This window comes from Arvicanthis niloticus, chromosome 12 (assembly GCF_011762505.2).
Source record: "Arvicanthis niloticus isolate mArvNil1 chromosome 12, mArvNil1.pat.X, whole genome shotgun sequence".
Taxonomy (NCBI): Eukaryota; Metazoa; Chordata; class Mammalia; order Rodentia; family Muridae; genus Arvicanthis; species Arvicanthis niloticus.
Window position 1 is genome coordinate 18569299 of NC_047669.1, and position 27161 is coordinate 18596459.

Here is a 27161-nt window from a genome sequence, read left to right on the forward strand (position 1 = left end):
GATCATCAAAAACTGAAATGCATGCTTGGTGAGTTTCAATGTAAATCATGACAATTAGCATTTTACTATGTGTTTTAAAATATATTTAGTGGCTTGCTAAATATAATCTAATTTTTCTTCCAACAAAGTAAAGACCACAGGTCTCTTGTACAGAGAAGGGTTGACTTTCAGAATAATTAGGATGTTTGCTCAAGATATAGCTAGTTAAGTCACCAAACTAGCCAATGAACTCTAGGATTTGCAGATAGAGTCATTTCTAGGTGATATGGCTCACTTGATAAAGTGTTTACCTCAATCCACAAAGCCCTGGACTGGATCCCTAGTACTACATAAATCAGGCATCCTGCTCCTCATTCTGGTAATCCCAGAGTCCCATGTAGAGGCAGAGGGATCAGAACTCAAGGTTGCTCTCAGCTAGGAAGTGAATTTCAGGCCAGCCTGGGATGTCTATGAAGAAATGAACCTCATCCATTGACTTAAAAATTACCCTTGTTTTGGTTGGTTGGTTGGTTGGTTGGTTGGTTTGAGACAGGATCTTACTATAAAGCCCTGACTGGCCTGGAACTTGCTATGTAGGTCAGGCTTGGCCTTGAATTCACAGCAATCTACCTGCCTCTACCTCCTGAGTGCTAGGATTAAAGGCAAGTGGCACCTTGCCCAGCATCTTCTTAAAATAACATAAAACAGAAAGAGTTTCACATAGCCCGACCTGCCTTACACTTCTGCCCTTCCTACCTCTTCATAGGCTTACAGAGTCGAGCTAAGACTCAACTTCTCCAATCCTCCCAGCCACCTGGAAAAGTGAGAAGTATGCTAGCTGCTGCCTACCCAGTGCTCCAGGTCAACACAGGGAACATACTGAGTATGACAGCAGCCTGAGCTACAGGAGTCTGAGACCTTTTAAAACAAACAAAAACCAAAATTATTTCTACATTTATTATTTGAATTTGAGTTTATTGGTAATTCTGTCAAAATACCAAAAAAAAATTGACTCTAAGTCACTTGGGAGGCTGAGCAGGAGCACTGCAAGTTAGAGACCAGTCTGAGCTACATTAACATCTGTAGCTCAGTGATAAAAGCATTTGCAAAGCAAAGGTTCTCAGAGTGAGGGGACTTTAACTACTTGAGCATTGTATTACACCAGTCAGCAATTTAAAACAACTTGAATGTCTTGTCCAAGTGCCAGCAGGCGAATAGTAATGCTACAATCATCAACTCCTAGACTGGTGCTCCCTCCTTACAGTGTGTTCTAACCCACAGAGTTTACTAGTCTTAATTTCCAAATATTAAGACAGAAAATATTAAACACTCTCATGAAAGTTCTAACTGACACCATAATGTCAGTAAGTTTCATTCCTCCCATTAGTAGGTTATCCATTTCAAATGCAGTACAAAAGGAAACAGAATACCTTCTTAGTCCATCTCTTAACTCCATTATAGCCTTTGGTTACCAGCTGTCTATGGAAAAAGCTGTTGAAGAAGTGGACCTAGAACAAAGAGCAAACACAGTCAGCCAGATCACATGATGCTGCACCCACATTCAACTTCACAAGAAAATGGAAAGAGGAACCAAAAGTTTTTGTTGGTTTGTTTCTTATTTTTGAGATAATATTTCTCTGTGCAGCCCTGTCTGTCCTGGAACTCCCTCTGTAGACCATGGCTGGCCTCAAACTCAGAGATCTGCCTACCTCATGAGTGCTGGAATTAAAGGCATGAAGCACTATGCCTGGTGTTTTTTTAACATGTAACTTAGACTGACCTCAACCTCTACTATAGCTAAAGATGGTATTGACTTTCTGATCCTCTTGTCTCTACTTCCCAAGTGTTTACAGGTGTGTGCTGCCCTACCCAGTTTTTGTATGGCCTAAGGGATCAAATCAGGGGTTTGTACCTATGAGGCAAGTACTCTTCTAACTAATCTACATTCCTAGGCCGGTTTCATCCTCATTTGGTTTGTTTGTTTGTTTGTTTGTTTGTTTGTTTTTTGAGACAGGATCTTTCTATGCAGCCTTTGGGTATCATTCTGTAGATCAGGCTGGCCTCCAGCTCACAGAGATCCACCTGACTGTTCCTCCTGACTGCTAGGATTAAAGACATTCATTCACCCATATCTGGCCAGGCCTAGATTTTTAATTAAAAAAACAAAACAAAACAAAACAAAAAACCCAAAAACAACTTATTATTTAAAAAAAAAAAAAAAAGGGTGGGGTGGGGAGCTGGAAAGATGGCTCAGCAGTTAAGAGCACTGGCTGCTCTTCCAGAGGTCCTGAGTCCAATTCCCAGCAACTTCATGGGGACTCACAAACATCTTGTAGAGGATCTGCTTCTCTTCAGAGCATTCAGCCAGGCAGTGGTGGCGCACGCCTTTAATCCCAGCACTTGGGAGGCAGAGGCAGGCAGATTTCTGAGTTCGAGGCCAGCCTGGTCTACAGAGTGAGTTCCAGGACAGCCAAGGCTACACAGAGAAACCCTGTCTCGAAAAACCAAAAAAAAAAAAAAAAAAAAAAAAAAAAAGAAAGAAAGAAAGAAAGAAAACAGGGCATTCATATACATTAAATAAATAAATCTTAAAAAAAAAAAAAAAAGTGTGTGTGGCTAGAGAAATGGCTCAGCAAATGAGAATACTGCTGCTCTTCCAGAGGAACCAGGTTCAATTCCTAGCAACCACACGACAGCTCACAACTGTCTGTAACTCTAACTTCAGGAGATCCAACACCTTTACAAAGACACACATCCAGAAAAACACAAATTCACTTAAAATAAAAATTGAAAAAAAAATTTAAAAAAATATAGAAGAAGAAAGGAGGGAGGGAGGTCAAGAGAAAGAAAATACATTATACAGTTAACAGGAGATTCTGTTTCAGAGTTTCATTGGCATTATTAGCATGTCTTTAATTCCAGTACTCCAGAAGCAGAGGCAGGTAGATGAGTTTACAGGATGAGTTCTAGGACAACCAGGGCTACATAGAGAAACCCTGTTTTGAAAACCAAAAAAGGAAAGAAAAAGAAATGATTGTGCTTTTTCATGGTTGTTAAAGAGGAGAGAGTCTCCAAATTCACACCCTTCAGACTAGGTTAGTTTTACAATTCCTACCCTGGAGTTTAAGAGAATCATTAATTCATTTTTTCCTCTTCTTTTTGCTTTTTATTTTTTAAGACAGGTTTCTCTGTGTAGCCCTGGCTGTCCTGGAACTAGCCCTCTTGACCAGGCTGACCTTGAACTCACAGAGATGCACCTGCTTATGTCTCTTGAGTGCTAGGATTAAAGGTATTCGCCACCATTGCCTGGTTTGTATAATCATTTCTATCTATAAAAATTACCTTGGCCAAAAGAAACCTCAGGTCTTACATCCGAAGCTTAGATGTCTTGGTTTTATCTGTCATCTGACTTAGTGCTCCTATCGTTGCCACTTATCAGTGCTAGAGACTGCACACGGGTTCTTAGTCAGTGCTAGAGACTGCACATGGGTTCTTTCATAGAGTAGACAAGAACTCTAGTCCCACAGAGCATTCCCTCTAACTTTGACTCTCTTCAAGCATAAAACTTGTATTCCCTTGGTGCTTGTAAATCTCAGCTGTAGTCACCAGACCAGAATAACAACATCATCTAGGAATATAAAAATCAAAATTCTCATGTTCCCCACCCTCCTCCCACCCCCACCACAAGACCTAGCTAGTAAAGCTAGCAACCTGCTTGTATATGCCCTCAAGTAAGTCTAAAGCAAATTCTTTTAAGAACTATGTAACCTGCCATCGTAGCATTTGTCTTTAATCCCATCACTGGAGAAAATGAGGCAGGAGGATCCCAAATCCAAGGCCAATCTGGGATACATAATACACACTGTTTACAAAAGAGCTAGGAACCCAGTACTTGGGAAGCGGATACAGATGGATCTCTGAGTCTTCGGCCAGCCTGGCCTATGTAGTAAAACCCTATCTCAAACAAACAAACAACCCCAAAGAGCTGAGTGTAGTGGGCTACACCTCTAACCCTAGCATTTCCACTGGAGCAGGAAGCTGGCCTTAAGTTCAATGCCAGCTGACCTACAGCAGTGAGTTCCAGCACAGCCAGAGCTCTACAGAAGAGGCCCTGTCAAAAAAAAAAAAAAAAAAAAAAAAAAAATAAAAAAATAAGAATTGTGCTTATTATTGGAATTAATCAATTAATTTCATCTTTCAATCTCTGGCCTCCTGAGTGCTGGGATTAAAGGTGTTCACTGCCATGCCCAGCCACAACTGTTTTCTTAAGAGAATGATAAAGGGCTTTAATTCCAACACTCAGGACAAAGAGGCAGAAAGATCTCTGTAAGTTCAAAGACATCCTAGTCTACATAGCGAGTTCCAACAAAGTCGGGACTACATAGAGAGACTTTGTCTTAAGAAAGCAATAAAAACAAAATTAAAGTAAATTAAATTACTTCAAAGTTAAAGGGTCTAAATTTAAATCAAATACTCAAGGGTTTTCTTCACTTTTTTTTTTTTTTAAATTCAGGCACAAGTACAGGTGCCACAGTAAGCCAGTAGAAGCCAGAAAGCATGTAGTCTCAGGGATTGAACTCAGATTGTCAGGTCTTTGGAGCCATCTTGTTTAAAAAAAAAAAAGACAGTCTGGGGCTGGAGAGACAGCTCAGAGGTTAAGAGCACTGGCTACTCTTCCAGAGGTCCTGAGTTCTTAGCAACCACATAGAGGCTCACAACCATCTGTAATGGGATCTGATGCCCTCTTCTGGTCTCTCTAGCCCTAAGATTAAGTTTTATTTAAAAATCTGTAACACATCTTGTAAAAAAAAAAAAAGTAAGTTCTGTAAAAATAAACACAACTAAGTAAAGAAGAAAATATGAGCACTGTGATTTTTTTGATCAAAAAATGGATTTTTTGGTTTTTTGAAAACCAAAAAACCCTGTTCTTGAAACAGGGTCTCTTGTAGCCCATGCTGTCTGGCATTAAGCCCTTGCTATGTAGCCAAGAATCCTCACGCCTCATGCCTCCCAAAGTGCTAGGATAAAAGGGATATGCAACCGCATTCTGCTTCAACAGAAGTGATTTGATAGAAAACATAGCAGACTCTAATGCAGTCAAGACATAATCCAACCCATTTAATCTAAAGAATGTCAAATAATTAACATAGTGTTTAAAAGCAAATCAAACAAAAGAATAAAAACCACAAAAATCTAAGCACCACTTACTATCAATACAATATTATAATACAATATAATTATTGTATTATAATATATATTATATACTATAATTATATATTATATATTATATATTATAATATGTATATATAATATAATATAATATAATATATATTATATATAATTATATTGTATTATATAATATAATACAAGGATGCTCATCAAGAAGCTCCCACTTACCTTGTCTGGGACTGCATCCATTATCAGCTCGCCATACATATTAATAACCTGTAACAAGTAAAACCAGCTGATGAATCCTGCACACTTCAGAACACTCCAGCAGGATGAGGAGTAGATTGAATATAGTGAAGGTAATAAGACCTTGTTTCTAAAGATAAACGGAAAGCCAGCCCAAAAATATTATTGGCCAACACCATGTGCCAAGTTCTACCCTGAGAGCCCACATGCACTGACCTGGTCATTCAACCAGTTCTGCCCGTCCAAAGTCGCCAGGTCATCCATATCCAGCATGTGCTTGTTGTAGAAGATTCGGAAGTTACACTTTGGATGTCTGGCCCGGTAGTTTGTTATTTCCCTATTGATAAATGGTTTTCTAAAACAGATTTTGAAAGGAAAAGTTAAAATGAAATGCATTTTATTCAATGTATAATTAATTATCTCTTTTCTTTTAAGGGGAAAGTCATGTATGGCAGTAATATCTTTAGCATCACTGACATACCTATTAGAAAAGTCTTCATTAAAGACATCTTTTAATCTCCCAAGGACATCTTTTTCACTGAGTGGGACCAGACTTCCATACTTTTTCATAACCTCATCTAGGAATCCTTACATAAAGGAAAAAAAAAAAACATGGAAATTCTTTTCAGCAAAGTTGTTTTCATAACTTACATTTATTACAGAGAGCATAGAACCATAATCTGTAAAAAAAAAAAAAAAAAAAAAAAAAAAAAAAAAAAAAAAGTAACATCATTTTTAAAAAAATAGGTATTTTGAACCTTCATCATTGTAACCCATGAAGAAATGTTCACAGCACTTTTTGCTGTTTCAGTTGATCTTAGCCAAAAGCTGGGCAAGCAATTAGGGGGCATCAGAGGAGGGTGTTTGTGTGTGTGCGTGTGCATGTGTGTATAGACTGAGTCTAGTCTAGTCAGCTTCCTATACTCTGACATTACAGGTGTGTGCCACCATGCCTAGATCACAGTATTTTTAAACTACTGACACACTCCAAAGTGGCTAGTCACGAGTACTATTTCCATAGTGGGACCTTGAAGAAAAAACCTCTCCTTAGGAACTCCTAAAAACCCAAGCATAGTGCTAAACTCCTGTGCTTCCAGCTATTGGAGAGGCCGAGGCCAAGGATCACTTGGGCACAGGAATTCTGGGCTAGCAGGTGTGGTTTAAGAATGGTCCCTACAGCTGGGCAGTGGTGGCGCACGACTTTAATCCCAGCACTTGGGAGGCAGAGACAGGCGGATCTCTGAGTCCAGCCTGGTCTACAGAGTGAGTTCCAGGACAGCCAGGGCTACACAGAGAAACCCTGTCTCAAAAACAAATCAAACAAACAAACAAACAAAAAAGAAAAAAAGAATGGCCCCTTCAGGCTATTTGTTGGAGGAAGTGTGTCACTGTGGGTCTGAGGTTTCTAAAGCCTATTCCAAGCCCAGTGTCTCTCTGCCTGCAGCCTTCAGATAGGGGTGTAGAGCTCTCAGCTCCTTTCCAGCACCATGTATGCCTGCATGCCACCTTGCTGCCTGTAATGATGACAATGGACTAAACCTCTAACCCTGTCAGCCGCAGTAAGTGCTTCCGTTTATAAGAGTTACTTTGGCCATGGTCTCACTTCACACCAATAGAACAGTGACTAAGATACCAGGGGAACAGCAAAATGTTACCTCTTAGACAGGATGGGGGAGAAGATGAGCACTGATCATATAGTTAAATGTCTTTCCTTCCCCCAGTAGTTAAAAGAGTAGTTTCTTTATTAAAAAATAAAAGTAAAATTGGTAAGATTGTTATTGTATTATTGCAACTTGACTATTTTGTTTGTTTAGTTTTTTGAGACAGGGTTTCTCTGTGTAGCTTTGGCTGTCCAGGAACTAGCTCTGTAGATCAGGCCAGCCTCAAAAGATCTGATCTGCCTCTGCCTCTTAAGTGCTGGGATTAAAGGCATTCAACTCGACCACTACTCAGCAGCAATCTGATCAGCTCAGTGCACAGGCCTGTAATCCCAGCACTCAGGAGGCCAGTTTCATGACACAGTGAATCCCAGACTAATGGTGAGACCTTATCTCCAAACAAACAGTAAACCTACTAATGTCCCTCGTGACACTGACCCTGTGAGCTAACTGGTAACAGGGAGCAAGGCCTTTCCCCTCCATGCTGCCTAAGATGGCCTTATGGACCAGGTCCAGCTCTAGAGAGGCCTCTTTTAAAATTGGGAATAAAAATTTAAAAATAATTTTTATTGTTTATTTAGTTGTGGTACAAGAGATCAAATCCTGGGCCTGATACATAGTGGGCAGAGTTCTACCATTTGAGATATGTATGTATGTATGTATGTATGTATGTATGTATGTATGTGTATACACACACAGAGACACACACATATATTTGAGCCAAGAAGAGCAGAATTTCTAATGAGACCTTTCAGCCTGATTGAAGGCAGTCTTCAAGTCAACTTATGAATATAGTGATTTAGTGGTCTCCATGATGACCCACTAAGCAAAAGTCCCCAGGAAACAAACCCCAACATTATTTCTAAATAGTAACAAAGAAAGCAAATGCCTTAACAACAACTGAAACACCATTTGGGGATGATGCTGCAGAGTGAGACCAGCAGCCTATGAAGCTGACAAATGACTCTGGGCTACTACAGGAAACTCGCGACCAGTTCCTTCTGTGGCTCCACCAATGGTTTCTGCCAGGCCAGCAATTCAGAGTACTCTGTTGTACTGAGAGAGTTAAACTCCCATCAGAGGCTCCCAACTCTCTGTAATGCTGGGAACCCAAGTCAGGGCCCCAAACATGCTGGACAAACCACAGACTTGCCCCCCCAGCCCTTTATTATTTTATTTTGATTACATTCACTCATGGTGTATGTGCAGTGAAGTACACATGGAAACAGCATACAGACAGAGGCCAGAGGCCAGCATGAGGGAGATGGTGCTCTCCTTCCAGAGACTGGACGCAGGCTGTCAGGCTGGCCAGTAAGCGTCTGTACCCTTTACCCACTGCACCATTTCCACAGCCCAGCCCTAGGATTTTTGAAATCATTATCTCTGATGTTCCACCCAAGTCTACTTGGAGGTTCTAAGCTAAGAACAAAACACATAACATTTTTAAAAATTTTTATTATTTTATGTGTACGGTGTTTTGTCTGCATGTATGTCTGTATACCACATGTATGCCTGATGCCCACTGAGGTCAGAAGAGGGCATGAGAACCTCTGGAACTAGAGTTAACAGATGTTCCTGAGCTGTCATGTGGGTACTAGGAACTGATCCTGGATCCTCTGCATGGCCATCCAGGGCTGTCAACCTCAAAGCTATTTCTCCAGCTCCAAGGGTATACATTTTTGCCATATTCCCAGCCTTTACAGCTTAATAGTTATCTTGTTTCTATATGGTGGTCTTATTGACCATGAAAAAATGGCCCCAACAGAAGTCATGAAACCTTAACATTTGAAAAGACTACATTTAAGGGAGAAATTAAATATAGGCGGAAAAATACTGACTGTACAAAGTTGCCCTCTGATCTTCACATGGGCATGGTGACATGCACACCCACCCAGAAACGTCATGCATGTACATACAATAATAAAATTAAATTAAAATTTTAAATTGTTTTAAAATGTAATAAGGTTGAAGAGCTGGCTCAGATACCCAATCGTTTCTTGTTTTTTTGTTTGGTTTTTTTCAAGACAGGGTTTCTCTGTGTAGTCCTGGCTGTCCTGGAACTCACTCTGTAGACCAGGCTGGCCTCGAACTTCAGAAATCCACCTGCCTCTGCCTCCCAAGTGCTGGGATTAAAGGCACGCGCCACCACTGCCCGGCTCAGATACCCAATCTTAAAACCCAAAAGCATAAGATTCTCATTTGTAATCTGTAAGCCTGGTAAAACTTAAGTTTAAACCAGTTCTTCTTGAAAGGTAATTTGACCATCTTCTTAAAATGTTTTTTTAATTTATTTATTTTTATATATTTTTTATTGGATATTTTATTTACATTTCAGATGTTATCCCCTTACCCCATGCTCCTCCCTTAAAATGTTTAAGTACCAATATTCTTTTAGCAGCAATTTGAATGGTAATTTAACTTACAGGAACAACTGCATAAGAGGGTTCATTGCACCCTTACAGCAAAATCAATGCAAGTGTCTATCAGCAAACTGAGCAGAGAGCTAAGCAACAGCTATATATGGAGCAGTGTAAAAGGCATCATGACAGCTAACGATTTCAAGGAAAGCCATCTGTAGGAGATAAACCCAAGACTCTTCTGGAAAGGACAGCATATAGCAAGTGTGGGCAACAAAGAACAGTGCATACCAGAAAGGCAGGTCGAGAGCTGCTCATCATCCACTGGAGACGCTGTCTGGCTGCTCCTGCCACCTGCCATTTGGCTTTCTACTTTGAGGTCACTGCATACCAAGGGAGCGTCCAGTGGACTTTTACAGTAAGGGTGGTCCAGCAGCTTAGAACTAAGAATGTTCTGCTTGAGAGACCCATCCTCCTCCATTTGGAAGTTCTCATTCTGATCAGGCTCCTCAGACACAGGCCCATCTACACTACTCACAGATCTGTCTGCTCCAGACACTGACAGTTTCACTCTGTCGTCGCTGACAGCACTTGTCCCACTTTCCTGACCCAGAGTCATAAGTGCTCTTTCAGTTTCCGGAGTGAATTTGTCACTAGGATGTTCCATCAAAGGGATCTCATGAATCTGTTCTGTACACTCCCACTTAGGAGAAGAGGATGCCTGGTCCCAAGTGTATGTGGCACTGCCATTCTGCTGGTCAGGGAATGCTTCATCTAAACCATGCTCCTTGTCCAAGACAGGGCTTTCTTTAGTGTGGCCATCAGGCACATGACAGTTTTTTCCCTTCACCACAGCACTGCTGTCCATGTCTGGAAAGTATGGCTGACACCGACAAGGGTCTTTAGGTTCTAGGGAAGGAACTGAGCTGCAATTGCCACCCTCAGTGTTAATATCCCTAAGGTTCTCTTGATGGTCCCCAGTGACCTTCTGCACCCAGCTTCGCTGGGCTTTTCTTAGCTTGCAAACTCTGCTTTTCGTTCTGAAGTGCTGGGATCTGAAAATCCTATACCGAAATCTAATCATGGATAATTTCTCATACATCATAAGAGACACTTTGACTCTTCGATGTTGGTTAAGTTGGAACTTTTTTGGAATCAGGGGTCTCCTGTTCCTGTGGTGCTCTAGCCCTTGGTAGCAGCCATAACAAACTTGCTTTCTATGTTTGTTCAAGACCACAGTCTTGCCACTGTCACCTGGACTTTGGCTCTCCCCATTGAACTTCATGGGAAAGTCTGAAGCTTGTGGGTCTGTGCTAGGTTTGTGACCATTGGCCTTACCTAAAACAGTATTTGCTGACAAGCCAGTAACTGCCTTCAGAAGGCTTTTCTCTCTACAGTATTCATGGTCCAAGTTCTTTGTTGAAGACAGTAATTTATCTGTTTGGAATTTCAGGAGACTCCTTGAGGAGGAAATGAAGTGTTTAGTGTCCTTTCCTTTCACTTTGGGGAACAAAGTACTAACATTTTGAGTAGCCACTCCAGACTTCGTCTTTGAACAAAGTGGTACATCCTGGGTCCATGTTTTCTGGATGTGAAAACCCTTCTTATTACACTGGAAATGCTTCAACTGCCGATGCCAAACAACTGGCCTTCCCAGTTTAGCTTTCAGAAAGCACAAGTTTTGGGGAAAATAGAACTTCTTAAAGCTTCCAAACCCCGCATTCCATTTCTCAGAAAAGGCTAAGTGAATTCCTTTCTTCCATAGAATTTTCTTCTGTTTTTTCATTTTTCTGATGCATAATGAGAACTAGATGTACCTTTGAAAGAAAAAAAAAGTATAAAGAAAATTTAAATTTCAATGTAAGTATAATGTCATAAAGACATATAGCAATTAAGATCAAAAACTGAAAGAGAACCTGTGCACTTCAATTTATTCTGTCAGCTCTAAGGACATCCTACCTGACTGAGGTTCCCATTGCAAGGTCTGGGAAGAAGGAAGGCATGAACATTTATCACACCCCATTTTCTCTATTCTTGGTTCTGGTGGAGATGTTTCTAGAATCATTTCTGGCAAGGTGTGGTCACACATGCCTTTATCCCAGCATTCAGGAGGCCGAGGCTAGGTAAACCTCAATCTTTGTGAGTTCCATATCAGCCTATTCTATGGAGTAAGTTCCACGTCAGCCAGACACCTTGTAACAAAAAACTTTTCTTAATTCTGGGAATTTTTTTTTGTATGTACATGAATATATTTCACCTGCATGTATATAGGCTCACCACTTTTAAGTGTCTACTGCCTGTGGAGGCCAGAAGAGGATGTTGTACTCCTGGAACTGTAACTATGAATAGCTGTGAACTGCCATGTGGATGCTAGGAACTGAACCTAGGTCCTCTGCAAAAAGCAACACGTTAACTGCTAAGCCATCTCTTTAACCCACTGTATCAGTTTCTAATAGAACACGCAAGGCAAAAAACAAAAAACAAAAAAACAACAACAAAAAACAGAAGAGAATTTCTGGGGTCTTAGTACTTGAGCTACCTTGCCAGCCACAGAATTTCTAGCATTCACTCTGTGTTCTCAATTGTAAAGTGAAAGAAGAGGAATCAAATACCCCTCCAGAGGAATTTCATATCTACTAATTGGTCCATAGTCATCACCCTTAAGGAGACCAGGTTCCATTCCACTTTTACAGTCAGAGTCTGAGTGTCTATAAAGGAACAGGACTTCAACAGGTGCTCTTATATAAGGACCACAGACAACACAAGTACACACAGAATTTCAGGAATAGCCGATAGAGATAAAAGATGAGAAAGAATAAATGAAAATTAGACATGAAGTTGAAGGTGTAGTCAATGCCAGCCCTAGCATGCACAGGTCCTATGTTCAATATATTGACAAGATGGGGCTGGAGACAGATTATTTGCCTCGAATACATAAAGCCTTAGATTCAATCCTCAGCATAAAACCAATGATGAAGGTGCACACACATGCACACACACACTCTCTCTCTGCTCTCTCTCACTCTCTCAATCCCAACACTTGGGGAATGAAGAAGAAAGATCAGAAGTTCAAGGCCTTGGGGCTGGAGAGATGACTCAGTGGTTAAGAGCACTAACTGCTCTTCCAGAGGTCCTGAGTTCAATTCCCAGCAACCACATGGTGGCTCACAACCATCTGTAATGAAATCCAATGTCCTCTTCTGGTGTGTCTGAAGACAGCTACAGTGTACTCATACATAAAATAAACAAATCTTTAAAGAAGAAGACAAAGAAGAAGAAGAAGAAGTAGTAATAGTTGTTGTTCAAGGCCTGTGGGAGAAGGGTCATTAACAGTCTTACCCAGATATGACTCCTTCAAGCTACAACCTACTAGGCAAGATGTGCCCACTGGAGCAATAATGGCACAAAAGTTATGAGGACACCGAACAATTCCCAGTGAGGTTAAACCTGGTCAAAACTCCATGACTGGGAGGTGACAGGCCCTACAGGTAGCCAGACTTGGTGGTATACACCTTTAATCTCAGCAGAGGCTGGAAGATCTCACAGTTCAAATTGCTAATGAGCTCAAGGCCAGCCAGCTCTACATAGCAAGTTCCAAATCTGCTTAAGCTACATAGTGAGACCTTGTTTCAAAAAAATAAAAAGATCAATGAGTAACACACTTAACAGGTCAAAAAAGCTAAAACATAAGCTACATGACGTCAGAAAGGTCCTAAATTAGAAGTAACGAATACCTCTGATGGTTAGGAATATGGATGGCGCTGAGAAAGGGAGGTCATCAGAAAATCCGAACAACACCCCACACACGATATCCACCTCCTACCCCGAGAGAGAACCTGCTCTCTTTCTTGGCCAGGATGAGTCAGGAGTCACACCAGTAGGAAAACACAGTGGAGGGCAGGCCGAGATGAGTGAATTCCTCCAGGAAACTAACCCTCTCACCTTATAAGGATACGCTGCTAATGAGGAACCATTCCTTCAGGATGAGAGAAGGGCATATAAGAAGATTATAGATACTTAACACTCCCCAAAAAGGCTGAACAATTACTCCTCAGGGTGTTCTGAAGTCAGAGAAATGTCTTAGGCTCTGGATCCTAATCACACCGCCCCTTCCTTCCACCAGGGACTCTTAGGACAGTCTGAAGGAGAATGCTATACTCAATGAGACACACTTTTTGTTTATTTTTTTCCAGACAGGGTTTCTCTGTATAGCCCTGGCTGTCCTCAAACTCAGAGAGCTGCCTGCCTCTGCCTCACAAGCGCTGGGATTAAAGGCATGAACCACCCACCCCCAGCAAAACATACTTTTTTTTTCCAACTCACCCTCTTGAGATTGTGGCAATCTCTGATTCATCCTCTAAAATAGTTGATTAGTTTGTGTAAAAAAAAAAAAGCCATAAACATATACAGATATTCCCCCACAATGGCCTTGCATGGCCCATAGTGTACCCAAATTTGACAAGTCTCATGTATTCAAGATTTCCCATAGCATTTTAGTGCACACTGTTTGGGGCTGAACCCCAGACCTCATACTGGATAAAGATGTTCACCCACACACCTGCAGCCGCCCAATTCTAAAAATCAACAATCACCAGGTTATGGTGCCACCTCAGCACTCAGGCAGGTGGATCTCTGTGAGTTCAAGGCCAGCCTGGTCTACATAGCGAGCCCCTGTCCCTCCCCCAACTCTACCCCACCCCACCCTCACACAAAAAGGATTAACTACCAAGAATCACCAGACCTCTGAGGAAGGAAAGTAAACCAAAACAACGTTGCAGGAAAAAGCAAGATCCACAGACAGAGGGCAATGTGATCAGTGAACGAGCTACCGCATGCAGGAAGGGGTGCAGGCAGCCATCCAAAACTACTGCATGCAAGCAGGAGTGCAAGCAGGAGTGCAGGCAGCCATCCAAAACTACAGAAAGCAAACAGCTTCTCCCCAAGCACCTTCAAAGAGAACACCCTTATTTTGACTCAGTAAGACTAATTTTGAACTTAAGACCTCCATATCTGTGAAAAGGAAAAAAAGTTCTACTGTTTCCAAAAAAAGAAAGAAAGAAAGAAAGAAAGAAAGAAAGAAAGAAAGAAAGAAAGAAAGAAAGAAAGCAAGCAAGCGAGGGAGCTGGAGAGCTCAGTTAGTGGTTAACAGCACTCCGCTCTTGTCAGGGACCCAGGTTCAGATCCCAGCATCCATGATGGCTTACAACCACCCGTAACTCCAATTCCAGAGGGTCCAATACCCCTTTTGATGCCTCAAGACTTATGTACAGATGAGATGCACATACACCCAAGCATACATACATAAAATAAGTTTAAACAATCATTTTTTTTAAAAAGAAAAAACAAACCAAAACCTTGTGACTGGCTCAAACCAAAGAGTCATACATAGTTGCATACTCTAATCCCAGTACTTAGAAGATAAATGTAGGGAACTAGGGCTTTGCCTGGGGACATGAGACTCTTGTCTTAAAAACAAAATAACAAGAGTCAGACTGGTGGTTCTTACCTATCGTTCTAGCTCAAGAGACAGAGGCAGAATTACTCCAAGTTTGGATCCAGCCCAGTCTACATAGTGAATTATTGGCCAGCCAGAGCTACAAAGGAGATTCTGTACTGTCTCAAAGTAAAGGAACAGTAGCTGAAGTCTATGGCTTGTGCAGGAAGCCCTAAGGCAGTGGTTCTCAGCTGTCCTCACCTGGCAACCCTTGACTGCAGTCCCTCACATTGTACTGACCCCCAACCATAAAATCATTTTGTTGCTACTTCATAACTGAAATTTTGCTACTGTTATCAATTGTAATGTAAATATCTGTGTTTTTTTTCAAATGGTTTTAGGCAACTCCTGTGAAAGGGTCATTAGACCCCCCCCCAAGGGGTTCACAACCCACAGGTTGAGAACCACTGCCCTAGATCCAAACAAACAAACAAAAAAACCTCCACCAGAAACACAAAACTAAGAGGGATTGAGAGAGATTCTCTTTCTTCAGTGGGTCCAGAACTGCAGTCTGGAAGCTGAAAAGGTTCTGAAGACACAGTGTGGTGACTGCTACACTGCATGAGTGCACTCAACAGCTCTGCACTGGAAACCCAAGACAGCTGGGCTGTGGCAGACATTTGGGAGCTGAGGCAGGAAGACACAAGTTTAACTAAATAAGATTTTTGCTTAGAAAAACAAAAAAGTTAAATAGGCCAGGGGTGGGAGGAACAGCTCAGTGGTCCTGCACATGCCCAGCATAGACAAGGTCCTCGGTTTGATCCTAGTACCTCCAAATAGAGGAGGAAAGGCAGAGTGCACAATGAAATAGTACAAAACATACTCTGACAAAAATGAAGCAAGATATGTTTTATTTATTTTTTAAAAGAACAGCCAAGGGCCGGAGATGGCTCCAGAGAACTCACATTTGGTTTCCAGTACCCGTGTCTAACAGTTTACAACTGTCTATAACAGAAGCTCTAGAGGATCCAACACCTTTTCTCTGCTGGCACCTGCACTTATGTACACATAAACACACACACAAACAGTTTTTAAGTGAACAATCAAGAGACTGGAAGAGATGGCTCAGCAGCTAAAAGCACTTGCTATTCTTGCAGCGAACCCAGTTCAGTTCCCAAGACCCATTGGCAGCTTGCAAGCACCCCTAACTCCAGCTCTAGAAAATCCAAGGCCCTTTTCTGGCCTCTGCAGGCACCAGGCATGTATGTAGTGCACATGCATACATGCTGGCCAAAAAACCCTCATACATTTAGAATAAAAATAAATATATTTTTTAAAAAATGAACAAACATCTGAGTTTGAGGCCAGCCTGGTCTACGGAGCAAGTTCCAAGGCAGTGAAGGCTGCACAGAAAAACCCTATTTCAATAAACAAACAAACCCAACAAACAAAAAATAAAAGCTTGATAGCCTAATGAGAAAAATCCATAAGGAGGCAATTCACAAATATTTCCAAATAACTCTTAAACATAAAAAAATGTTCAACTTCACTCCCCCCACCAGGGTTTCTTTCTGCAGCCCTATCTATCATGGAACTCACTTTGCAGACCAGGCTAACCTGGAACTCAAAAATTTGCCTACCATGCCTCCCTACTGCTGGAATCAAAGGCATGTACCACCACCAGCCAGCTCACCTTCACTCTTAAGGAAAGAGGTCAATGGTCTAGGGTTATGCTCAAAGATAGTGTTAATTGCATGTGTCAAAGTCCTAGGTTTAATCAGCACTGCCAAAGAAAAAGAAAAGCTATAACATTCTGCTTCAGAAGGGAAGTTACTTTCTAACAGTTGAGCATATCATCCTGCCAACCAAAAGTTACTTTCTTCCTGTTCTGAAGGTATCACTCTGTAGACCAAACCTACCTCAAATTAAAAATCCTCCGGCCTCTGCCACCTAATTGAAAAAGGTATTTTCATACTTTGCTGATAGAATTCCAAACTGATGTAATCATCTTGGAAGAGAATTTGGGAAGATTTTATAATAACCACAAATTATTTATCTAAACTGGCAGCTCCACTTTAAGCAATTTAAACTAGAGACACAGCTGTGATACTAATGAAAAGGCTATCTGTTGAAACATTGTTTATAATAGCAAATACTCAACCAATGCCCACAGACAAGAGCATGGCTGAATAAACTATTTATCTATGTGATGAATGAAGCTTCACTGGATCGAGGATTCTCTAGCACCCAGCACAGTGATTTACAGAAGGCATCCTTAGAGGAAGAGAGCAAAGTTCACAGGTGGAAAGGTGGAATGAGGAGGGAGGGGAGGGACACTTCTCTGAATGTTCTTTTCCTACTGGTCTGGCCTTAGGACCAAGCTAATACTTCACATACTTTAAATGAACCTGGCATGCTTGCTTTCTTTTCCTTTTTGCAGTACTGAAGAATTAAACTGGGACTTTGTGAATGCCCAGCAAGTGCTCTACTGCTGAGCTACATCTCTTAGCCCCTGAATTTCAAATGACTAACACAATCATACATGAAAGCAGAAAATTAACAATTTTAGAAAACAATATTCTGACTACATGCTCAAGAGCTAAAGTCAAAGACTATATATAGGTATTGTACAATGCATAGAAAATCTGCTTTTTCATAGGAGTCAATTCTGATATTATCGGTATTCTAAAGTTGAGCAAATAAGTAAAATGTGTGGTGGATAATTAAAGCTAGACTTTCCACCAATAGAGAAACAATGAATCATGAATAATGATGATGATGAGGAGGAGGAGGGACAAAACTGGAGGTACCACTATGAACTCAGTGTACATATACATACATATTTTTGACTGTCAGTGAAGCAACACAATTCCAGTAAAAAGTGAACACACTAACAACCAGACCTTAATCTCTAAATATAATTGTCTACTGAAAGAAATTGCTAAACTCAGCATGGTGACTCAAGCTTGAAATCCCAGAGCTCTAGAGGCTGAGACAGGAACATAGGAAATCAACATCATCACTGGTTACGTAGCCCAATGGAGGGCCAGTCCGAACTACAGGAGATTGTCTCAAAAACAAAAACAAAATAAAAACCCAGAACTGGGAAGAGAAAGCAAAAGAAAGATGATCCTAAAATGTCATTGTGATGCCAGAACATACAGTGAGACTCAAAAATAATGTCATGTCAAAAAGACATACCAACGTGAAATCTCACGATGCCCAAATCCACTAAGCAACCAAATACGTGGCAGTTAGAATCCAAAAATATAATAAATACCCTGTGTGTACGTGTGTGTCTGTGTGTTTGAGACAGAGAGAGAGAGAGAGAGAGAGAGAGAGAGAGAGAGAGAGAGAGAGACTGACTCACTATATAACCTTGGCTTGCCTAGAACTTCCTATGTAGACCACAGTGATCCTAAACTCAGAGATTAGCTTGTTTCTGCCTCTGGAGTGCTGGGATTAAAGGAATGTATCACTATGCCAGGTATAATTTTGAAGGGTAGCAAAACAGGCAGTAGAAACATTCCTTACATAAAATTTCAAATAAAAATATACAGAATGAATTTAAGAAAAAGAAAAAAAAAATAAGAACCACAACATCTCTTATAAGTAACAGATGCAGCCAGGTGTGGCCACACTCCTGAAATCCATGTGGGTAGGAGGCTGGCACAGGACTATCACTAAGTAGCCAGACTCTTAGGGGAAAAGCAAGAGGAGGGAATATGTCTAGGAGACTCCTCAGTGGGAGAAATGCTTGCTGCACAAACATGAAGACCTGATTGTGGGTCCCCAGGACCCACATAAACACCCAGCACAGCAACATATTCTTATAATCCCAGGACCAGGTAGGGATAACTCATAGGGCTTGATCATCAACCAGCCAGCCAAATGGGTGAGTTCCAAGTTTAATGAGATTCTGTCTCAAAAAAAAGGCTGGAGAATTCCCACCATGCACTTCCACACAGGCAAGTATGCCCCTCTACACACAAGTGGAAATTAGAAAACAGTGGGGGAATATCTTTGAAGTTCTGAGGGAAAATTATTTTCAACAAGAGAATTTTAGCCCCACCTAAAAACTCATGAAAACAGAAAAAGGCTTTTCAGACAGGTGGTTTATCAAAGTACATACTTCCCATATACCCTTCTAAGAGCCACAAGACAAGTACCATGACAAAATGAGGGAGTGAATGTGTACACTCCACAGCACTTAAGATAGTAATAAAAGGTGGGAAGAAAGGCCAAAAAACCTAAAACCAAAGACAGGCATGGGGCCTGACTGCTAACAGAAACAAAAGTGGGCATGCTCAGGGATGGCTTGGGGGGAGGGGGTTAAGAGTACCTGCTCTATTACCAAACTTATAAAACCTTTGGTTAACATTAAAAAATTGTATAAAAGCAAAAATAAGATTGGTGCATGGGATAGGGGTTTTCTTGTTTTCTTTTTGGTTTTTTTTCGAGACAGGGTTTCTCTGTGTAGCCTTGGCTGTCCTGGAACTCACTCTGTAGACCAGGCTGGCCTCGAACTCAGAAATCCGCCTGCCTCTGCCTCCCAAGTGCTGGGATTAAAGGCGTGTGCCACCACCGCCTGGCAGAATAGGGGTTTTCTAGGGAGGGGAAATGGGGAAAGGGGATGGCATCTGAAATGTAAATAAAATATCCAATAAAAAATAAATTAAAAAAAAAAAGAAAGAAAGAAAAAAGAGTACCTGCTCTATTCTCTGCACACACACGGTGGGTGCTCACACCCATTCGTACCATCCAGGGGACCCCACACCCTCTCCTGATCCCCACAGGCACCAGACAAGTGGAGCACAAACATACAGGCAAAATATGCATGCACTTTCGAGGCCAAGACAAGGAGATCATTGCAAGTTCAAAGCCAGCCTAAGCTACACAGCAAACTGCCAACCTGAGCTACACAAGAAATGTTTTAGAAGCAGAGTACGGGATTCTGAGACATAGGTGCAAAGGCCTCCTAAATGGGACGTGACATAAATCAAGCGTCTCCCAGGCAGATGCTTTTCTAAAGGCTTAGCACACAAATACCATCTCATAACAAGAGAAACTGGGAAGTTACCCTTCTTATATCAGTGTTTTATCAATAAGCACAAAGCATCTGAGTGACTAGGTTTCTTGGATGCTGCACCCTCAAAGCACAGATTGCAGTTAAGTTCCAACTACACAGGATTTCGCTATCTCTCCTGGCAGCCTTCTCCATACCAAGCTTATTCTGGACAAAAGGCAAAAGCATAATTAGGAATGCGCCATGTGTCCTGAATATTCTTAAATGGCGTTTTAACCAGATCCTCAAAAAATTTCATTCAGTTATTTCAACTAATTTGTATTGGTATAAGAATATGCCTACTTCCAGGTAATGAACTAAAAACAAATACCAAACGGCAGGCTAGAGCTTCAACTCAGCTTCTCCGGACTCTTAAGTACAAACTCCCATGACCTTTCTGCATCCCACTTCTCCCAACGGAATGGCCCCACAGTGGGTTAATTAATCTCAGAATGGGGTTAATACTACCCAGCACGGACAGAATAAAAAAGTAGCTTCCCATCATCCTAAAGCCCAAGGGTACCATGTATAAGCAGGGTGGGAAGGAGCCAAAGGAAGGCGCAAGCAAGCAGAGCTGTCGGATCAACTCAAACCCCTCCACTTCCGACTCCACAGGAGCTGGGAGCCTGACAGCGATCTTCATGCAAAGCTTTCCCTGGCTTCGGAAGGAACGGCCCGGGGAGGGGGTTTCTGGCTGTCTGGATCTCAAGGCTCCTGCTGCAGAGGAAGAAGAAGGGCTGCGGTCCCTGGAGACCAGCGCCCACTAGGCGGCCTGCGTGCGGGCCTCAGGCGGCGCTGAGCTGGCGCGGGGAAGGGCTGGTCAGCAGTGCTGCGGCCGTCTCCTGGCCTGGGCTGCCCTGCTCCCGCTTACTTACGTTCTTTGCTCCCGGCACCTAACCTTCTGCCTGGACGAACGCTGCAGCGGCCCGGACCGCTGCCTCGCCCTCGCCCTCGCCCACGCCCACGCCCACACCCGGAGAAGCCAGGCCAGCGACCGGGGTTCCGGCCTGCTTTCGGCCGGCGAGGCGGCCGAGCTTCCTCCCAGCGGTAGCGCGACACGGGCGCCTGCTTTTCGCGTCACCTCCTTCCTTGCCCTTCCGCCAGAAGCTCCGCCCACGCCTTGTGGGAAGGGCGTGACTAGGGCGTTAACCTCTAGGCGCTGGGTGCACTACGGTTCCTAAATTCCTGGATGTACAAGGACAGGTATAGGGAAACTGCAATCTTGAGCGGCTCAGGGGGCCACAAAACAGGTTTCGGACTTCCGGTCATCAGCTCTCCTTAAGCTTTAACCGTCAGAAAGGCTAAAATTGACCACAGCTGATGTACGATCCACTGAGCCCTCACATTCCTGCTCTGGACTACAGTTTAAGGTCAGACCCACGCCACTTTCCCATTTGATCTTACCCCTTAGTAATGTAATTTACTTCTTTAATATTTTCCCAGGAGGATAGAGCCTTCGTCTGGACCGTAACTGGCCTACCCGACCTCAGGAAGTCTTCTCCTTCTGTTAGGGCACTTCAGCATCCATCCAGTGAGCTATTTGTTTAAAGACAAGGTCTCACTATATAGCACTGACTAGCCTCAAACTTAGATCCTCCTGCCTCAGCCTCCTGAGAGTTGGGGTTACCTACTGGTGTGCACATGCAACTCAATAAAACAGTTTCGGGAATCTTTCTAGAATAAGCACTCCCAACACCACTGAGAGAGGAAAAGGAGAGAAGTCCTCGGTGAACCTAAGCCAGGACAGCTCCTGAAAGGTTTTCATCCTAGGTCCAGTTTGTATACTCACTTTATACTCTAAAAACACAGGCTAGAAAGCAAGAAATGGCAGTCAGCAAAGCAGGTTCTTAGGGTGAGTTCTGCGACAGCCAGGACTACATAGAGAAGTCCTGTCTTGAAAAAAAAAAACAAAACAAAAGAAGGAAAGAAAGAGCCGGGCCTTTAATCCCAGCACTTGGGAGGCAGAGGCAGGCGGATTTCTGAGTTCGCGGCCAGCCTGGTCTACAGAGTGAGTTCCAGGACAGCCAGGGCTACACAGAGAAACCCTGTCTCGAAAAACCAAAAAAAAAAAAAAAAAGAAAAGAAAAACAATGAAAGAAACAAGATGTCAATCCAGATACCAAAGACATTTAGTACACCAAACAAACAAGACCAAAATAGAGCTTCCCTTCATCGTGTTACAATTAAAACATTAACTATACAGAACAAGGAAAGTATATAAAGTGGGAAGAGAAAAACACCAATTCACAAGTAAACCCTGTCCATCACAATAATACAAGATTATTTATCTGAAACTTAAAAGCCAGTATTTCAAGTTCTGAAAGCTAACAATTGGGGCTAGATAGTTGATTCAGTGGTTAATAGTATGTGTTGCTGTCACAAAGGACTCAGGTTCAATGCTCAGCACCAAAATGAAGGTTCACACGCAACCATCTGCAACTCCAGACCCAAGAGATCTGGTGCCCTCTTTTGACCTTCTCAGTCACCAGATACTCATGTGGTGCACACATATACCTGTGAGCAAAATACTCATACACACAAAACAATGGGGTAAGTAAATCTAAAAAAAAATTAATAAAATAACTGCCAACCTAGACTTAATATATCCAGCAACACTGTCATACTGAAGAGAAATAGAGACGTTCTGCAGTAAGTAGACTAAAGGAATGTATAACCAATAAACCAGTTATACAGAATATACTTGAGTGAATCCTTAGGACTAAAGAGAAAATCAGATTCATCTATGAGGCCACAGGAAAAAACAACCTATAGAAGAACATGAGTTAAAGGAAGACAGAAAAAAACCAAACAGGGCCAGCTCAACAAAATGGCAGGAATGAATAACCAGCTTTCAGTTATAACATGTACATTGATGGTCTCCACTCCCAATCAAAAGATTCTGACTAGTACATTGGATCACAGGGAAGGAACCATCTCTTTCTTTCTTCAAGAAACTCAACACACCACCAAACACACACACAAGACACACAGAGACACAGATGTACAAGGATGGAAAAAGATGTTCAAAGTAAAATGGATCTGGGAAACAAGCAGGTGTCACTGTTTGTTGCAGGATATTTGATCACATTGTGAACTGTAAGAATCTATGTCTAATTGTAGCTCAGCCTTTGATCCCAGAGCTTTCTGTTTACTGTAAACAAGTAGTTGTGGTGTGGCTCTGCCTTAGCACACACCTTCAATCCAAGCAACCAGCTGATAAGTAACAGAAAGGAGGGCCTTTGAGTTGAAGGTTATTTAAGACATCTTGGAGAAGGAGAAGGAGAAGGAGCTCCTTCCTTCTGGGACATCTGTGGAGTAGGAAGGTCAGCTGGGTGCTTTTTCTGCCTCAGCAGATTTTTACTCCAGCATCTGGCCCTGAGTCGTCATTGGTAAAATTAAATGGCCAGGATATTTGTTTTTTAAAACAACTGTTCTTTTTTGGTTTTTCGAGACAGGGCTTCTCTGTGTAGCTCTGGCTGTCCTGGACCTCACTCTGTAGACCAGGCTAGCCTCGAACTCAGAAATCCGCCTGCCTCTGCCTCCCGAGTGCTGGGATTAAAGGCGTGCCCGGCACAACTGTTCTTTCAAATACCTTAAAGTATAATTCTCAAAGCAAAGCTAGTAAGATGGGGTAAAGAAGGTCACTTTGTACTAATTACAGGCACGAGCCAATAAAAGAATACTAATATTCTAAGACCATATGGCCCAAACATAGGTGTGCCCAATGTCATAAAACAAATATTACTAAAGTCACAGGTTAACCCCAGCACAATAGCAGTGGGTTACTTCAGTAGATCTAAATAAGTCTAGGAAAGTTGGAATGATTCCAGGTATACTCTCTGATTGCAATGGAATAAATCTACCAGTCAATAGCAAGAGAGGCTGGAGCATAGAAACCTCAGGGAGATTAAACAGCACACTGATGAACAAATGTGTCCTTGACAGAATCAAGGAGACTTAAGTCATAGAATCAAACAAAAATATATCAAACCCATTGCATATGATGAAAGCAGTCCAAAGAGGGAGGCTCCAAGTGCCTACCTTAGGTAATCAGATAAATCTCAAGTAATTCAATGATACAATGTAACGCCCTGGAAACAGAACAAATGAGACCCCAAAACAGTAGAGGAAAAGAAAACATTTAGATCAGGGCACAGAAGCCAGGCGCACACCTTTAGTCCTGGTACTCAGGAGGCTGTGGCAGGTAGATCTCTGAGTTTGAGGCTAACCTGGTCTACAGAGTAAGTTCCAGGACAGCCAAGGCTACACAGAGAAACCATGTGTCAAAAACAAACAAACAAACAAAACCAACAAAACCTTAGTTTGATTCCTAGTACCCACATCAGGTAGTTCACAACCACCTGCAGCCCAAGCACAAAGGGACCCAGTGGCCTCTCCTCCCCCCAAGGGCATATCTTATGCACACACATAAGATGTACACTTATATAGACACATACATAGAAGTTTAAAAAAATCTTTAAAAAAAAAAAAAAGGTTAAGAGGAAGACAGCTCCAAGAGCATTGGAGACTTTTGAGTGCTAAGCATTAAGACTAGACCAGTCCTTTGATACTAAAAGTATTTGGACATGCAGGCTATCCCTTGGACATGCAGGCTATCCCTTGGACATGCAGGCTATCCCTTGGACATGCAGGCTATCCCTTGGACATGAAAGGCATTGTTTGGCCATGTAGGTATTGCTTGGAATGTCTCTCTGTAGAACTAAGAGAAGACCAAGGCTAGGTTATGGGAGGAATGTAAAAACAGGGTGAAAGATTGAGAGGGCTCTAGAATCTTTGGTGCTGTAGCAGTCAGAAGGGCTGCTTTGATCTTGGGGAGGGATGGTTGGCTAGATTAGGAGGCTCCAAAGATTCTGTAAGATGACCATGAGTAGCTTGGTTAAAAAGTTTGGGTAAGACTTCAAATTTGGGAAACCACACACAAAGATAATTTACTAAGCCAAGGAAGAGAAGAAGGTGCTGTTTAGTTTTTGTTTGTTTGTGGAGGGTATATCCTGGATTAGAGATTTGCAGTTTTGATATATGGGTGGGAAGCAAGGTGAGCCCAAGGTCACTTACACTCCGGAATGCTATTTGGACCTTAGGAGGGAATGCCAAGTATTCCAGGTCATCAGAAAATTAAGGGCAGTGGAAGTGTGTGTAGAGACAGTTTAAAGAGAGGCAATAAAAAAAAGGAGGCCCTCTACATTTTGGGGAACAGTGCTGGGTACAGGCGGCTTTGCAGGTAGCCCACAAGAATCTGGTCCCTAGAGCTGCTCCCTCCTTCTCCTCCTCCCCTTCCTCCTCCTCCTTTTCTTCCTCTTCCCTGCCCTCCTTCTCCCTTTCCTTCTCTCTGCATGACCACTTTCTCTTTCTACCCCTGCCCTCTCTCCCTTCCCATTATAACTTCTCTGGCCTCCTTCCTTGAGGCCAGGAACTCACCCACCTAAAAGCAGCTTCCCAATAAACTTGTGTACACACACACACTCACACTAATCTGGCTTGAATTGTCTCATTTCACCAGCAGAGAAATAACTTATCAGGTTTGAATGTCATCAGTCTCAGCTATTTACCCTTGTAGGACATTTTTAGGGTCCCTTTGAATTTGGAAGCCAAGTGTACCTCCTCTGACCAGTAGTCAGGGTATACTCATTGTCAAGGGTATACTGTGACTATGAAGTATTACAGTAGAACTTTAGCTATTAGCCAGGCAGTGGTGGCGCACGCCTTTAATCCCTAATCCCAGCACTTGGGAGGCAGAGGCAGGTGGATTTCTGAGTTTGAGGCCAGGCCAGCCTGGTCTACAGAGTGAGTTCCAGGACAGCTAGGGCTACACAGAGAAACCCTGTCTTGAAAAACCAAAAAAAAAAAAAAGAACTTGAGCTATTTTGACGTAATCGAGCCTTAGGCCTGTGGAAGATATTTCTGTGAGGAAACATGCCAAGACAGTTCCTAAGCATATTAGAGAGAGGTTTTGGTCCATGGCTGTGAAGATGGAATAGAAAGGAGATATTTCCTAGCAGGAGGTGGGCCAAAAGGAAAGGGCATCCTAGCTGGGCATGGTGGCACACATATTTAATTTCAGAACTCAGGAAGCAGAGGCAAGAGGATCTCTGTGAGTTCAAGGCCAGCCTCACCCACAGAGCTAGATCCAGGACCCTGTCTTGGAAAAAAAAATTAAATTTAAAAAGGACATCCACACCTCTGCTTGATGAGATGCCCACTGACAGGAGGGATGTGTCCCTGAGAAAAGGAGCAGCATGTCAGGGGAATTTCGGTTTGGCACCAAGGATTCAGAGCTGGCTACCTGGTGGGTGACTACCATGGTGAGTCACTGCTGGAGCTGCCTAAGGAAGGCATATGGGGCGCCAGGAAAGGATGGAGGAGGAGTGGAGGGTCCCCATGGGGGCCACCACGTGAAAGGGCAATTATCTCAGACAGTGGAGTGTTAGCCCCTCAGGGCAGGCAGCCCAGGCCCAGGCCAGATGCAGGAAGACCTGCACACTGGGCCTCCAGCATGCAGCCCAGGGCAGGGAGTAGCTGCAGGGCAGAGAGAAAAGGAAGTGGAAAGAGGACTAACTACCCCCATCTCTTTTTCTCTCTTCCCCCTCCCCCCATGGCTGGTATTGCTAGGGGTATCCAGGGAACCAAGATGAGCAGTGGGTTAAAGAATGTCAGGTAATAGACAAACATCTTCCCTGGGGAAGAATCTGGACAAACGAGTTACTGTAGTTTTGAGAAATGTCATTGTTTAATCAAAATGGAGGCACTTTACAAAATGGTGTTATTATGGCACAAGGGCATGAGCGAGCTCGAGTGCTCACACACGCATGCACAGATATACAGGGGTGGGGAATAAATTCTCTTTGTCAGTAAGTTTTCAGCCATCTTGTCACTGAGGGCAGGGGTCCTGAAACGTTTACAAGCTTTTGCCAAGCAGCACTGGTTACTTGTGCCAAAAAGCTAACTAAAGGTTGAAGGCAAGTTTAGCACATCTGTCCTTTGTTTTGGTCTGTTACTTTGACGGAGGCACAGAGGTCAGTTTCTTCTTGAGTCATTTTTAATTCCATGAGGAACAAAACCTTACAGAACAGGCTCACCTCCCTACCTAGATGAAAACAGCAGTTCTCACACTTCTAACGCTGCAACCTTTAATACAGCTCCTTATGTTGTGCTGACCTCCAACCATAAAATTATTTTCATTGAAACTTCCTAACTGTAATTTTGCCACTGTTATTAATTGTAACGCAAATATC

At 42.5% G+C, this 27161-nt stretch overlaps 1 protein-coding gene across 3 annotated transcripts in view; it reads right to left on the bottom strand.

Moving 5' to 3' along the window:
- Positions 1-21014, bottom strand: part of Senp5 (SUMO specific peptidase 5) — a 36520-nt gene extending 15506 nt beyond the window's left edge. Inside the window, exons 1-6 of one of the 3 annotated variants that reach the window (XM_076942786.1) lie at positions 20784-21014; positions 10748-11226; positions 5876-5981; positions 5611-5749; positions 5377-5424; positions 1410-1487 (exon numbers count right to left, since the gene is read on the bottom strand). In XM_076942786.1, the coding sequence (XP_076798901.1) occupies positions 1410-1487; positions 5377-5424; positions 5611-5749; positions 5876-5981; positions 10748-11195 (819 nt within the window). In that variant the 5' untranslated portion in view covers positions 11196-11226; positions 20784-21014. Of the gene's footprint in view, positions 1-1409; positions 1488-5376; positions 5425-5610; positions 5750-5875; positions 5982-9700; positions 11227-13143; positions 13386-20783 lie in introns of those variants that run through there. The other 2 variants (XM_034515043.2, XM_076942785.1) reach the window with 2 other exon arrangements.
- Between the last annotated feature and the right edge of the window lie 6147 nt (positions 21015-27161).